Here is a 15,562-nt window from a genome sequence, read left to right as displayed (position 1 = left end):
TTACTTTTTGGATTCTTTTCAGCACTTCTACAGCTTTTTCTGCCAGAAATCCAAAGGTATCAAATGCAAATGGAATAAAGTCATATCCGTGACGTTCACATGATTCAGCGTGTTTTTTACATTTTTCGTCAGCAGCAGCATTATCAAAGTCGATAGGATACGAGACTGTTTTAGTAAATAGCGGGAAGTGGGCCAGTTTGACCATAGTACGTTCAAAGCGGTAAATTCCAAACACCACATTGTAAAAAAGGTCAAATATTGTATATACTGTGCCGCAGAGTATCCAAAATATCTAAAAGGCACACAACGGTTCCAGATCCGTCGATGAACGCCATCATCAACTCTTTCGCAACTTCCTCAGAAACATTTTAAATACTAACCATGGACCTAGAAAGACTAACCATGGAATACCTAATGCCCGTTGTAATTTGCCTTGTCGTTGTAGTGCCATTCCTGCTTGTGACAGCGTCCAAAGACTCGTCGATTGCTAGATCCCGTGCAACAATGGATCCAAGAGCAAGATCGTTGGATTACGCTTAGAAAGATAGTGGAGATCTGTGAAAGACTTCCAGTTCGTCGTTAGTCCTAAAGGAGCCCCTGTGAACTTTGCATATCCGTAAAAAGTAAAAAGTCTTTGTGCAATTGTTCTGTTACCGCTGCGGTTAGATCTTATATACCAGTGCTAGATGCATGTAAATGGGCTCCTCGGCATGGGATCTAGAAGGTACATTTCGCTTCGCCTGCACAGTTCTGCGTGTCTCAATATGGATTGTTTTTTGCTAACTTGCAATAAGTAGACCAAGTCATTCTGAAGGAGATATTTACTAAGGCTGGCCTCAATTCTACGGATCTACGAGGAAGCAATACGAAGCCTGGACCCCTCTCCGCCGCTGAATTGGATTTGTTTCGACTAATTAGAGCACACGATGCTGTGGTAAAAGAAAGAGGAATATCAACGGACAAGTATAGAAAGATGATTATACACCTTGTCAAAACAGGTCTTATTGGAAATGATGCAAGTAAAAGCACGAATTACGTCGCTTTGAACTGAATTCTCAGGAACGGTGTTTTTCAAACTATAGATCACTCTAAACTCACAACAAGACACATCGCTTATACCTCATCAGTCAATGCTAAATCATCACCATCATCATCACCACCATGATCAAAGTCATGGGGTTTCTCGTGGTGGATATGGTGATCTAAGTTCGATTCAAGGATACTCGAAACCTGATCACACGTTTGATTTGGGTGAGACCAGTAGTACGCTGGCAATGTCCCGCATTCTGTCATCATCTTCTCGTTTGTCACGGGATGAATTGATTAATTTGTGGATAGCTGCTGTGCAGTTTTGGCAACGGCGTTTAGCTATTCGTGTCTTTGTGAAGTGGTATCGTAGGCAGGCTGAGCGCAAGGTATACATCATGAAAATGCTTCGATCTGCCAGAATTTCAGACTTTTTTTTGTCTTGGATTATAGAAAAGCCGAGACTTGTTTGTCATGAAACGCATCTTCACTACAATACGGGCATTGACTCTCAAGGCCGATGCTCAATTAGACAGATTCCGTGCACGTCATCATGAACGACAAGTACGAACGTTTTTCGTTATTTGGACTGGACGTGCTGCTCGAGCTGCTGTTGTGAGACAGAGGAGAAAGATTTGTCTTGAAGTGGCTGTTAGGAGGCGGACCAGATTGATTTCTACAATGGCGTTTGATGTACGTTGATTAATTCGAAACAGAAAATTATTTATCAATTTCGTGTTGTTTTTTTCGTTCTAGGTTTGGAGGAGTAGATCAAAGTACAAACGAGCGCTGGTTGCTAAGAACACTAGGAATGAAACTGCTGCTGCTGCTTTTGAGAAGGCGAGAGTATTTCATAAATGGCTGGATATGACACGGCGATCGTTTGCTGCCACACGATTCCTAAAGATGAAGGAAACTGGATTTGCGAGAGTTTTATTCTGCAATTGGCGTCACTTGTAAGTGTTATCATTTCTCTGAAAACTTCCCAGAACCAGTTTTAATTTCATTGAAATTTAGTATCAGGACGAGAAGTCATCAGCAGCGGACAATGGTCATGTTTCTTCAAGCTCGTCGAATCAAGTTGTTGAAGCAGTGGGTCAAAACATGGTTGTCTAGGTGAGGCGTCTAGTCTTTGAAAAACAGACAAACAGTCATTTGACTCCGATTCTTTTCAGATCTCGAACATCTGCTTGGTTGAAACGTCGGTCGACCATCTCTGACACTTGGCGTAGTCGAATGCTACTGTCCAAGGTTTTGACTGGCTGGATGAAATTCCATGCGAGATATAGTGCTCAGAACACTATTACTAAGAGCATACACTACCGTCTGCTACGTCAAGTGTACAGTGTTTGGCTTCGACAGTGGTGCGTTTGTCTGGTTCAGATGCTATCTTGTGGCAGACTTTTTTAATTCTTACTTTTGCTTTATGCGCAAAGTCGAATCTCGCTGGTTATTCGCCGTATGGAATTAGAACGCACGGTGGGAAAGCCCTTCAAAGCATGGATACAATTTGCCAAACTTCGTCAAGTAGGCACTGTATGATTTCGATGCTGAAGGTCTAGTTGAACTTATTATCATTTCCGTTAGAGGGAAGCTCGCAAAGCTAGTATGTTCAGAATGCGAGTAGAGAGACGTATTCGAGGAGACTCATTCAGATCATGGATGTGGCAACGTAACATCAAGATGGTGCGTTGGAGGAAAACTCACTTTGAATGAATTCAAGGATTCCAACTTCTCACTTGTTTTGCTCAGGAGAAGAACGATAAGGTTATTGCCATTCAAGGTCGTAAGACCCGAGCGCTTTTGAGGAATGTCTTTATAGTTTGGAGGCTATGGCAGATCTTGCGACGGCTCAGATCTCGTCAAGACCAACGCCTACTGCAGCATTCCTGGCAGCAATGGCTAGTCAAGTAAGGATATGTTAGTGGCACAATTTGAGAATGATGCTGATGCTTTCGGGCCACCTTAGGAGGCGTCGAGTCGCTACAGGCATGGAAGGTACAGACATGTTTCTTGCCTTGTTGGAGTGTTTTCTTTTCTTTTTCAACCGTTGCTCTTGTTAGAAATATGCAAAAGACATCGTCAACTCTTGAACATCAGACTATTTCAGAACGCATTATCTATGTGGGTTGGTCGGTATCGTCTTCTGCAAGCCCAAAAAACGCGAGCAGTTGTAAGTCCGCGTTCGTACGTGAATCTTTTTCAAATCAGAGTCTAAGAGTACACGACTAGGCCTTCAACTCCACTTACAAGCTGCGCAAGGCATTAATTTGTTGGAATCAAGTGTCTCGTTACCTTTCAACGCAAACTCTTATGGCGAAATCGGGTTGCCAGATCCGCGCCTTGAGTACTTTTTGGAATGTTTGGAAGGAACGTCTGGAGGCCTCGAGAGAACGAAAACTATATAGGAGATTGGCCATGTTTATGAAACGACGAGATGGTCGTATTCAACGTAATTGTCTTGAATGTGAGTAGATCAATCCGATATCGAAACGTCTTTGATTTAACTTTTGTTTCCTATTTGAAAAGATTGGTTAAAGGCTAGTGTTCGACAACAAATTCATAAGATTATTGTAGATGACATTATGAAACGTCATGGACTGGTAAGACAAACGATTTGCATCATATGAATAGAAAAGTGCTTCTTACAACAACCATGCATAGGTTCTGAAACGTGTTGTCTTTTGCCAGTGGCTCCAAGGACTCGTTGACCATACACAAAACCATGACACTGCCGGCAACTTTGATTCGGCCGTTACCCTCAGGTTTCTTTAAAGATTCGCTTTCGACATAAGGATTCCAACTGAATGGTTGTATTTCGGTTATAGGAAGAACTTGATCTTCTGGAAGGACGCTGCTTTCGAGTCACGTCGCATGAGGTGCGCTTCTCGAGCCTTTGGCCAAGTTGCCATATCACGTAAGCAGAGTATCGTTTCCTTTCGCGCTGAAAGATTTCTGACACTTTGCCTCTGATAGTAACAATGCAGCGCACATTTTCTGCCTGGAGGGCAGCTACGCGTCGTTTGGTATTCCTATTGAAACGAAAGAAGCTCTTACAAGACATTCGTGCGCGAAGAGCACGGTATGTTGTGTTTGATCATATCGTCAAGACATTCAAGGCTCGAAGATTATCACGAAGGGTATGTGTTTTCTTGCTAACTGTGTTCATTTTCAAAAGTGTCTGGACTTTTTTGTCTCTTTTTAGCTGCAAATGGAACTGGATGTTAAACGGGTCCATTGCTTGACGAGAGCATATAGAACTTGGAGAGCTCGATTGCAGGTAATCATCTGTCCACAACTCTGCTGGTTTCTTTCTCACCCGAATAAGAATCATCAGGACATGAGAGCTAGTCGTCATCGACGTGACCGACTTTTGAATAATACTTTCTCGCAATGGACTGTGAATGCATTGGATTCAATTCACTCCAGGCTCGCCTCAGAACTATATTTGCGTCGTGTAGTATTTCTCGCGTTTAGAGCGTGGTTGTGGAAGTATCGTCAAGAAACTCTCTTTCCTTCCACTCACAGGTATTTGAGGCCTCAAAGGAACAGATTCCTTTTGCGATACTCTGACATCGATTCTTTTCTTCATTAGAGCTGTTGAAAACGTCGATTTCTTTGCTAGCGGCATCCGGCAACCTGTGCATTCGAAGTTCGCCTCGCATTTCGTGGTCGAGGTGGTGCAAACTTGTTTGTTTTTGAACCTTAGCTTCATAGAAATTCACACTTTGTGTTTAGCCCTGCCCTGATCATGGCGCTCTGAATCCGCTGACGTGGTGTCTCACTCATTGTATCGTGCACGTGCCGTTGGTATTAGATGCATTTGACTTGGCATCACCCACTAGACGACCAATATCTCCATGTAATTCACCTCAGCGCGGATCACCTAAACGTGGCTCTCCACGACGCGGATCACCACAACGACAGCAGGAAGTGGCAATTCCTGAAGTGCAACGTGCATCAGAATGGGAAAGATATCTCGCCCTTCGTCAGGTGTATGAGCCTCTTGCATCTTCGTTTCAGCAACGTAGATTGTTGGTGAATGCCCTGAGTACATGGAGGGCTCGCAATGGTTTCCGTCGAAAGTCTCGGTATCTAGATGAGCTATTCAGGAAATCACGAGGGGTCATCCTACGTGAAAGGCAAGTAATACGGACATGGAAGAGTCGAGCAAAAGTTATAAGAGACCTTACCATTGACGCCGATATGAACTATGGATTTGCTTTGCAACGTCGTACTCTCATGTTGTGGATGAAGGCAAAAGGTCAATGTCAGAATAGAACAGAGACCGTCAATGTATATTTAGTGAGCCGTCTTATTCAGAGAAGTCTGAAGAGGTGGAAGGACAGGACACAGACTCGTATCAAGCTGGCAGTTATTGCAACCCGATATGGTGAAATTCGTCGTTTACGTCAAGTTTATCTGTCATGGAGAGATCAATGGGCGTCCAAAATACTACAACGCAAGTCTCGTCATACAGCTATTGCATTTGATGAGTCTCGACTTGAATTTGGGGCTTGGACTAGATGGAAATTCCGTCATCGAATGCAAATGCTTACGGCTGCTCTTGTCATGTATAAGCAACAACGAGTATTGCAAAGTGCATTCCGCTATTGGCGGTTCCTGAAGGAGGTGCGTCTTGAGAAGCATCTATGGGCAAGGTGGAATAGTCATAAACAGGCCAAAGTGAGGATTCGAGTATTAGGGTAGTCGATCACAATGTCTTGTCTCCAACTTTGTTTCGCTAGGTCTTTAAGAAATGGAAGGAGAATGCAACACTTTCTGCCGTGACTCGAAAAAGATTGTTCAATGGATGCTGGACTCTTTGGAAGCAGCGTCTTGGTGTCCAAAGAGGTATGAAGCTGTCTGAATACTTTTGAATCAATTGGGCATGTGATTGAAACACCCAACTCGATGATTCCTAGAGCTGAATGACGTGGCAAAAGGATTACGTGCATTCGTATTGTTACGCTGTGCTATAAACCTTTGGCGCGAACGCCATCAGAAAATGTTGCTACGGCTAAAGTCCTCTGATTCACGACCTAGTAGACGTCAAATAGCGCTCAAGATGCGTGAAAAGATCGAAATACGAGTCACGAAAAAGATGTTTGAAAGGTGGTTGCAAATGACCCGAGACAAGGCTTTTGAGGAAGAACGTCGAAGGGTAAGTTTTCAGTAGTTCTGGATGTCGATATTGTGGCTGATGCAAAAAGCTTAATGTTGATTGTATTAGATGTACGCTGAAACATGGAGATCTACGGTCTTGTTGAAGCGAACTCTACAAGCTTGGGTGTACGTGATTCATGGACATAAACGGTCTGATTTTAGTGAGATCGCATGGTGAAGAGCCTATTGTATCTTATATAATTATCTGCACTAGACCATAGTTTATTATGAAGGAAATTTATTGTGCAATGTTTTTGTGATGATCTTTTTTACAGGCCTGTGTTTTACAAATTATAACAAGGGGCATGTACAGTCATTCTTTATCTTGCAATGGCTATCTCGGCAACAACGACGTGGGACTTCAAATCAATCTAAATCTCATATTGGCTGTAAAGCCTATCTATGATGAATAGTGGTTGATGTTTTTAACATGTATATCCAATCGCCAATCCTTGCCTAACTTGATGAAGTCCTCTTGTATCCTTCTTTAGACGTATGGCGAGTTCGTCATCCCTTTCAGCAGTGTTTTCCAGCCCCACTGCGACAGCACCAGTGAATTCGAATCGTCGGTCGACGACTAGAATCGGCAAACAAGGTGTTGAGGACCCTCGAGCATCCAGAGCTACTAGCAGAGTATCACCACTACTGGCTACGACGTCTTCCTCTGGGATTGCAGAATATTGGACCAAGATGACCAAGTTTCCGTAGACTTACAATCACATCATACAATGAAGTATCTGTCAGACGTTCACCAGTCAAACTAAGCCATTTCAAGTTGGGAGCTGTGGATGTTATGAGAGTATAGTCAAACCTATTTACTGTTGTCTCGTGGTGGATGGCGAGTTCTTGGAGTTGAGTGCCATTTGTCTTCAAACATCTTTCGAGACCGGCCTCTCCTGCCTGGTTAACAGTAACGCGTATCTGTCAAAGCAAGAGTACTTTCGAGGGCTGGTTTTGTAAGACCAATGTAGTTATCTGGAGTATAACTACGAATCACATTATATTGAGCGACTTGAGAGTGGATCTATTGTCTATTATAGCATCTGTCAGAGCTTGGCATTGATCTCCAAGCCAGCTGTAGTGTCCTACTTCTAGAGATTCTATACAAGCGAGATTGTCAAGGATGACTGCGTTGGAGCTAAGGTGTAGTATGCTAATCGACTTCGAACATTTAAAAGCGGCCATGGCTTCCTTCTTGACTGATGCACTAAAGCCACGATGTAAATCAAGACGAGTCAAAGTGGAGCCACTTGCTCCACTGAGATCGCTCAATTCATTGTTTAGCAAGACTTCCTTCACTTTTATCGGCGTGTAGTATGTGAAGCTATTTAAGTGGACATTTGCGAGGATTGTGGAGGACAGATGTTGGCATCTGTCATCCCATATAGTGACGAAGCCTATATGTTGAATGTCAGGCGCAGCAGTAGGAATCATGTTCCAATTCATGACTGTGAAGTTGTGCGTCATATCATTAGCGTCTTCAAGATTACAGTTGCGTATAACTCGTGCAAAGTCTAGAGTCAAGCTCCTCACTGTCAAGTCGACCAGACTGACGAAGGGAGATGGTCCACAACGTTTCTCGAGTTGAGACGATGTTTATTACTAGTTTCGCGATATAGTAGAGGTTGTGCTGCGTCGATGATATGTTGGGATTGCGATGACAAGATTGACAAGATAGATGCAATGAGACCAGCATCCCACGGATTTATAAGAGTCGTCTGGGTGTGGATGACCAGCTGCGTGTACGGATTTATATAAGTGAGTGCAGGCTGCTTCATTCAACTCTTTTGCACACACGACTCAAGATAGCCAAAGACAAAAGACAGGAATTGTTGCACTGCGAGTTTTTCCAATACAAGCATCCATAGGTCCATTGGAAAGGACAGACTTTTAACATCAGTAGAAACACGCGGCGCCATGGCTGCTCTTACAGTTGATTTAGGTTGATCTTCTCCGCTCAGATGAGTAAGTTCCACTTCCCAAGTTTCAATAAAACCAAGCAATGACAACTCCAGACCCCTACGGCTTCTCGAAGCTAGTAGATCAGCTCAAGAATGTATCAGTTAGCATAAAAGACAATGTCACAAAGCTCTATACCATCTTGGACCGGGACGAAACGGTTCAAGATCAGATTGTCAGGGTATACGACGAATCCAAGAGAGAGTTTGGGTATAATGTGCTGCAACACACTGGGCTACTGGCGCTCATGAGTGCATCATTGTATTGGCTATTCAGTAAGTGGATTCAGTTTGTTTTCCTTGGCAAATCCACACAATGCGACATTTAGACATGTTATGGTTGCTAATTGATTCGTGTCTCCTTTTTATAGCGTACACCCGTCATGAAGAAATCCTAAAGCTCTCAAGAGAACGGAATGCCTTGCTATTGGACCAGAACAAGATTCTTATCGAGCAAAACGAGGTCTTGCGGCAACAACTGGTGGAACAAAAGAAACGTGTTAAATTAGCAGCACCTCATGAACCGTGAAGCTTTATAGTAAATGGAAGGAAAAAGGATGCCAGTGTGAATATTGCAACCATATAAACATATATCTATCTCAGTTGGATCTTTGGAGGCAGTTTGCCAGTTTTGAACCTTAACGTTTGCTTGAACATGCAGGTTCGCAATCGACTGTTTCTAGACTAGGAGAGTCATCTCCTCAAGTTAGTCAGAAAGTAGCTAGCAGAAATTAAGCCTCTCTTTGCCTGGCAGGAAGTGGAGAAACCGCTCTTAGTTGCCAACCATGTTGAGAAACACACCTAAATGGCATTCCAACCACAACGATTGCTTTCATGCTGCTTGTTTAATGAAAACTAGTGGCAGTCATTGGGAATTTACGGTCGGTGTTGCGGTGGGGGGTTTCGATTCTGGTTCAGTTAAACCTTGACACGTTCAAACAGGCAAAGTCTTTTGCAAAGACTATCGAAATCTGGACCAAGTGAATAAGTTAATACATTTATCCTCGACGAGTGTCCTTGGCCTTGAGCTTTCCATTGTTCTGCCACGTCACGGTCAAAGCGAATCGTAGCGCTAGATTCCTACGTGTTTGCATGCTTTGACGCGCGACTCGTCACGTCAAAGAGGACGTTTATTATCTTATTACATGAGCTCTTGTTCGTTCCAAGCTGCATCCGTTGTCAACTTCAATTTCAAACCCAGAACTAACGGCAGGTTAATTCACTACAGGACAAGTTCCAAGGCTCAACGATGCGATTTGTAGAATCATTCAGTGTGAGTCGAGCTCCCTTTCATAAAATTCATCAATTCCTTGCTTCGAAAAGTAATGTTGCCACCACTAAAGAGTGGAAATTCAAGTTTGATTAAAACACCCCTCATATCTAGTTTGACAAGCCGCGAGAGTCTGTCGAGATCCTATTGAAACGACTACGAAAGGGCAAAGCTATCGAGGAGGAAGTTGCTGATTACTTTCGTGAAAGGTGGCGAACATTCACTCGACTAAATTCCAAAGATTTTCGAGTAACTCACATACGTTCTCTGTCTGTTTAGAGCGCAAATTGAAGAAAGATATGCAAATGAATTGAAAATGCTGTCTAGAAAGCAGCCTGCTACAGACAAGGAACATTTTGGGTAACTTTAGCACACGCACACACAGTCATTTTCTTAATTGGCCCCCGCCAGTGTTTTTCACTTGATTTCTCGTCTAATACGTCAGTATTGATCTAGTACATTTGCTCCGGTGTGGGGACAGGTGCTTTTGGCCACTGCTGAAGTGGCTACTCTTCACTCGTCACTCGCACAATATCTATCAGACAAACTGGACAAGCCATTACGCACTCGAGCTGATATAGATCCTGACTGGGCAAAACTCAGGACGGTTAGTTCGTGTTTCCGTAATGTACAAAACATGAAGACTAAAGTACTGGATTATTAGTATGAAACTGATTTTGTCAAGAGGACGAGAGAGTACGAAGAAAAAGTTCTAAAGGCTGCCAAGGTACATATCTTAAAGAATTCTTGATGAGCAGCTACCGTGAATCTAACTTGGTCGTATTCTAGTTGGGTGGCAAGAAACAACCTAGTGGAACTGGGTTTATCGCGAATCGTGCTGAAAAACGTTTGAATGAAGCCACTGTTACTGCAGAACAAGCCAAAATACAGTGGAATAATGAGGCTGTCCAAATGTTTGAGGTGTGACTTCAATTCGCCCATTTGGTATTGCCGCATTTTTAACCACTCAAACAAATCTATTCTAGAGATTCCAACGTATGGAAGAGAATCGTCTGGGATTCCTAAAGGTCATATTGACAGACTATGCCACCTTTGATGCCCAAAATGCACAAGCTCGTTCGCTTGTGCCAGACAAGACTTTGGCCATGGCCGTTAGTTTTGACGTTGATCAAGAAATCGACCAATTCTGCATTAGCAAGAACAATATCAACAGGAATGGCTCATTGCCAAATATATCAGCAAATGGTGGTAATTCAAGATCTGGATCATTCTCGTATGTACATTGAAAGAGATCATAGGCTGGTGGTCATATGAGGCCTACTACTTAGCTCTTTTTTTTTGACATCGTTCTAGGAGGCAATCGGTTGTGAATGGATCAGCTCCTGCAATGACTATGCAAATGACTGGAAGCTCTGAGATGGCACCCGCTGTAAGTTTCGTGTTTTGCTTGTGGCATTTCTTGATGTCACCAACACCATTCTTAATAGGACTCGCCGACAGCTCAAGTGGATAGTGAAGGCTTTACGATACGACCTCAATCAACTGGGAACAATCCATGGGCTGACTCATCATCTCATAGTGCAGGTGATGAGGATGATACTGCCAGCATCAGGTACTGCATAGACCCAAAACTGATTTGTTAACATGTGAAATAAATGGCAGTGAGATGTAGCGTCGACACTCTGGACAAATACTGATCATTTTCTACTAGCTCTCAACCACGATTCAACTTTAATATCAAAAAGGAAGCTATTGTGGAAGAACCAGATGTAGCTTTCAATACTATGCGAGCTATGGCTGTCAATCTACGAAGCAATACCTTAGCGAATAGAGGGTAAGAAATACTTGTAGCGGGCAAATCCGACGTGTCAGTTTGCTTTACTGACTTTTTGCAACAGGACTACCAGAAGACCAGATGATCGACCAACATCTTTCATCGGATTTGCATCAGCTGAACCAACGCCATTGGACGAGTTATTTGGGTCTGCCATACAGGAACCAGAAGCCTCTCCACCAGTTCCGCCACTTAAAGTTACCATATCCGAAACGATAAACGCACTTCTGAGAAACGGTTCAGTAGATAGGCTACTTTTAGTAGGAGATATCACTATACAGTTACCACCCACCCTTCCGCCACCACGAGGCACCGTGCTGTTAAGGCTTCGTAACGCAACATCTTTAGAAAAGGCAGTACCCAATCCAACATATATCCGACCCATTGACAGCAGCCCCGGTGATTATGTGCTATCGCTGGATGCTCTGACAGCGGCTGGAGGGAAGGATGTACCCATTATAAAGTACCAAGTCAAAGCAAACGCATGGGGTGGTGATGGTCTGATACCTTTCATTGTAACTCCGTTCTGGAAGATTGAACCGGGCTCGACGAGTCTAGTACTAGCATACCATCATAGTAACAAGGGTGGTGCAGCTGGTATTACACTACGAGATGTACAAGTGGTGGTGAATGTTGAGGGTCCATCTACACTAGTATTTGGAGCCGTGTCGACAAAACCACCAGGTATTTTCAGCTCGGATAGAAAGGCACTGTTATGGAAGTTGGGAGATGTTGCTGCACCTCTTACAGAAGGAGAAGAACCGAGTAAACTAGTTGCCAAGTTTGATACTCCGGATGGTACGTCAACTGGTGGATCTATTGCAATTAAATTCACAGGATCTGGGAGCATCCTGTCGGATATTGGTCTTGAGTTTATACCAGAGCCTGGACAGACTGAATCACGAGCGACCTTGTCAGATGTGGAAAAGAAGATCACATCAGGCAAGTATGGAGCAACGTCATAGATAAAAAAGGAGAATTGTAGGATGAGAGATATATTGTATCGCTTATAGATGTTTTTATGCAATAATACGAGTCACTGCTACCCTTCCCTGTTCCTAGCTGATTTGTCTTCAATGAGCGATGTACGTTACGACACCGAGCAATAATGCGCACAGGCAGGAAGCTGCCGAGGAACACGGGCCAATCGAAACCGAATGCTCTGCTGCGGGTGATCGGTTGTGGGTGTCAGGGAATGCACAGAATGTAAAATTCCAACCTCCATGTGTTTGGCCTGTTCGAGCTTTCAACTAACTGTATCATGTCAACTTAGAAGAGGAATTCAGTTGCTGAAAGCATGAATGATGGACTGCCAGAAGGTCGGTGCCGGCATGCTGTGTTTCATGCATTGTCATCAACACACATTTACAATTTTTCGATTCGTGTCAACATCAATAACGCTTTTACCCAAATTCTAGATGATTTTAAACGAAAATTCGAAGCCTTGCAAGCTCAGGCGCATTTCTTTGAGTCTCGAAATTCTGAAATGTCTGGACAGCTGACTGAAATGAGAAAGCAGGTTAATAGGTTAAAGCTTGAACGCAAGTGAGTCGCACTTTTGCATCAAAGCACTGCTTCATATCGCTGAATGCCTCGTATTGAACAGGATATTGCTCTCAAACCTTGGACATTTGCTCGGCGAGAACTTTGACGAAGGTTCTTCATTGCCAGCGTCAAAAACGAACGGCACGCATCCACCATCACATTCAACTCCAGAGATCCAACAACATCATCAGGGATCTGTATCAGCTGCTACGCCAATATCAGCTACTACGAAATCACCACGGAAACGGGCAGCACCATCAACAACCTCATCACCAAACAAGGCTCGCAAAACGGCTCGACGAACCAAGAAAATCAAGGATCCAAACGAACCAAAGAGGCCGCGTAATGCATTCTTAGAGTTTTGTAGTAGTCAGAAGGGTAACTTTCATGACGAAAGCGGTAATGGACGAGTGAATTTTACAAAAGTTATGGGGTTACAGTGGAAGGCATTGTCGGAGGGTGAACGACAGCAGTATGTAGATATTGCAGAAGGTATGTTTGGTACACATATGCTATATGGATAGTATATGGTTATGATTTTTTTTCCGTCCCTTTTACCCAAAGTACCACGATGAAGCTCAACCACTCTTGCATTTCTGATTGTAGCTGATAAAGCAAGGTATAAAAGAGAAATGGCTGAATACAATGCAGCCAAGAATGGTGTTGCTATAGAGCACACATTGCCTCTTGCCCCTGATGCTGAAGAAAACAATGACGAAATAGATGACCAGGATGAGATCGAGGAGGATGAGCTCGATGAGGATGGGTAATTTATTGCTTTGCATATGGAATACATGGGTGGCGATGCAAAGGATGAGCTAAACGCCGTGCAGATTAATTGCGAAGACGATTCGGAGCAGTGCAATGGGATGTATATTTGTAAGTAAACTTAACCTCACTTGTATAATAGAATATTAGAGCATTGCCATAAGTAAAAGCCATTTGTTCCCAAGTATGACCGCACGTGTCTAGGACGTCGTTTTTAGCAAGTTGCCAACTGGCTTGACGCGATGATTCGCGATTCAGATTTCTAGACATATAAATCTGTTTAGTACACGCGTATCCTCTAAGTAGTGTTGGGTGTACTTAGTTGTCGCTTGATTTCAAACCTTCTTTCTGAACTTCTTTCAACGGCAGCAACAGAAGAAGAACTTTGTTACTTGCCAAAGTACTGATATCATATCCTAGAGTCAACGTAGCCACCACTATTGACTCCAACTGACTTTAAAAGGTAGCAGTTTCTTCATTTCCTTTAATCTCTGTTTCAATGGACAAACACACGACTTTGAAACAAAGGCTAACTCACTACTTTAGTTCATTTCATACTAGTGTAGATTGAATTATTACGAATCAAACAGCCATGATAGACAAGGATTCGTCTCAGGGAGCCGGTGGTTTCTTAGCATTAGACCCAGACAAGGAATTGGAATTTCGAAGACCATTTACTCAAGGTGTCGTCAAACAAACACTCAAAGTTGTCAATACTCTATCGCACTCGGGGGTCGCTTTCAAAGTCAAGACTACCGCTCCAAAGCAATATTGTAAGTTCCCCTCATCTCATACTTTGTCTTTGACACGAGTCTTTGGTTGTGGATGTGTGTTGGTTGAGGGCGTGTAGATAGATGGAATACTTCATCCCGGTATATGGAAGGGAATGAATCTGTGATCATTATATGTTGAATTTTGAAGGATTTCGGATGTTTGGAAGCTACTGGTAGTTGCCAAGTCAACACTTATCTTTTCATATCGAACGCTGGTCTACAGCTTACCCCAATTTACAAACCACTTACATTTCCCTCGTACCACCATACAGGTGTTCGTCCAAACTCTGGTCGCATACCGCCACAAGGATCAATAGAAGTCCAAGTATTGCTACAAACCATGAAGGAAGACCCTCCACTCGACATGAAATGCAAGGATAAATTCTTGGTCCAAGCCATCCGAGTCGCTGACGAAGTCATGCAGCTTGACGCAGATACATTCGCAACACGTCTATCAGAACTATGGTCGGCTGCTGAAGATGTAAAGAAGTCGGATCCAGAAGGTGGAAGTGATATCATGGCTGAAAAGAAACTACGATGCTCTTATCTTGCTGCTCTACCAACTACAGGAAGTGTTGCCAATACATCGCCATCACAACCAGCTGCCGTACCCGCTTCACCAACAACACCAGCTCATAGTAATAATAATAGTAGTCAACAAACAGCAGCAGCAGTAGCTCCTCCATCATACTCTCCTCCAACGTATGCAGCATCTACCGCCAACAGCTCACCAAAAGCCAATCCAACAGTCTCTAATCCTAATCCCAACAACAACAATAGCAATGCAGGAAATACCAATGCTACCGTTCCCAATATGACCAATAATGGATCTCAACCACCTATAGCTGCAATCACATCCGACGCTGACCGTGAACTCCGAGAAGCCAAAGATCAAATCAAACGACTTCAACAAGCTGTAGAAGGATATCGATCTGAAATTGAACGTTTGACTAGCTTGAGGCAACGACGTGGCGCTGGTGGAGATGGTGGATCATCTACAGGTGGTGGATCGACTGCTTTGGCGGTACAAGGTGGTGTGTCCTTCCAGATTGTAGCGTTGGTTGCTTTGATAGCCTTTATACTAGGTGTCTTGGTGTTTTAGAATGGAAAATCGAAATGTGCAAAGAGGATATGAGAGAGATGCTGAAAGAAGACACAATTTGTTGTATATGATTTTTTCCCAAACAAAAGTAAACCCGTAACTATGACTCATTGGTTCTGAGAGGTTGAGTTTTGCGTCGTATAATCATGTTATGACAAG

At 43.3% G+C, this 15,562-nt stretch overlaps 2 protein-coding genes across 2 annotated transcripts; both read left to right on the top strand.

The window, feature by feature from the left end:
* Positions 1–9,399: 9,399 nt before the first annotated feature.
* On the top strand, positions 9,400–12,180 carry SmJEL517_g02084 (uncharacterized protein; the record flags this gene model as incomplete). Its single annotated transcript, XM_031168012.1, has 11 exons — positions 9,400–9,423; positions 9,535–9,629; positions 9,700–9,780; positions 9,877–10,027; positions 10,085–10,147; positions 10,210–10,341; positions 10,407–10,654; positions 10,735–10,810; positions 10,869–10,993; positions 11,093–11,215; positions 11,280–12,180. The coding sequence occupies 11 exons, from the start codon at positions 9,400–9,402 to the stop codon at positions 12,178–12,180; spliced, it is 2,019 nt and encodes a 672-aa protein (XP_031026040.1).
* A 1,940-nt stretch (positions 12,181–14,120) lies between these two features.
* On the top strand, positions 14,121–15,403 carry SmJEL517_g02083 (uncharacterized protein; the record flags this gene model as incomplete). Its single annotated transcript, XM_031168011.1, has 2 exons — positions 14,121–14,301; positions 14,574–15,403. The coding sequence occupies 2 exons, from the start codon at positions 14,121–14,123 to the stop codon at positions 15,401–15,403; spliced, it is 1,011 nt and encodes a 336-aa protein (XP_031026037.1).
* Positions 15,404–15,562: the final 159 nt, after the last annotated feature.

This window comes from Synchytrium microbalum (assembly GCF_006535985.1).
Source record: "Synchytrium microbalum strain JEL517 chromosome Unknown SmJEL517_scf0008, whole genome shotgun sequence".
NCBI classification, from domain to species: Eukaryota; Fungi; Chytridiomycota; class Chytridiomycetes; order Synchytriales; family Synchytriaceae; genus Synchytrium; species Synchytrium microbalum.
Note: the sequence above shows the minus strand (reverse complement) of the source record. Positions and strands in the feature narration are given on the sequence as shown.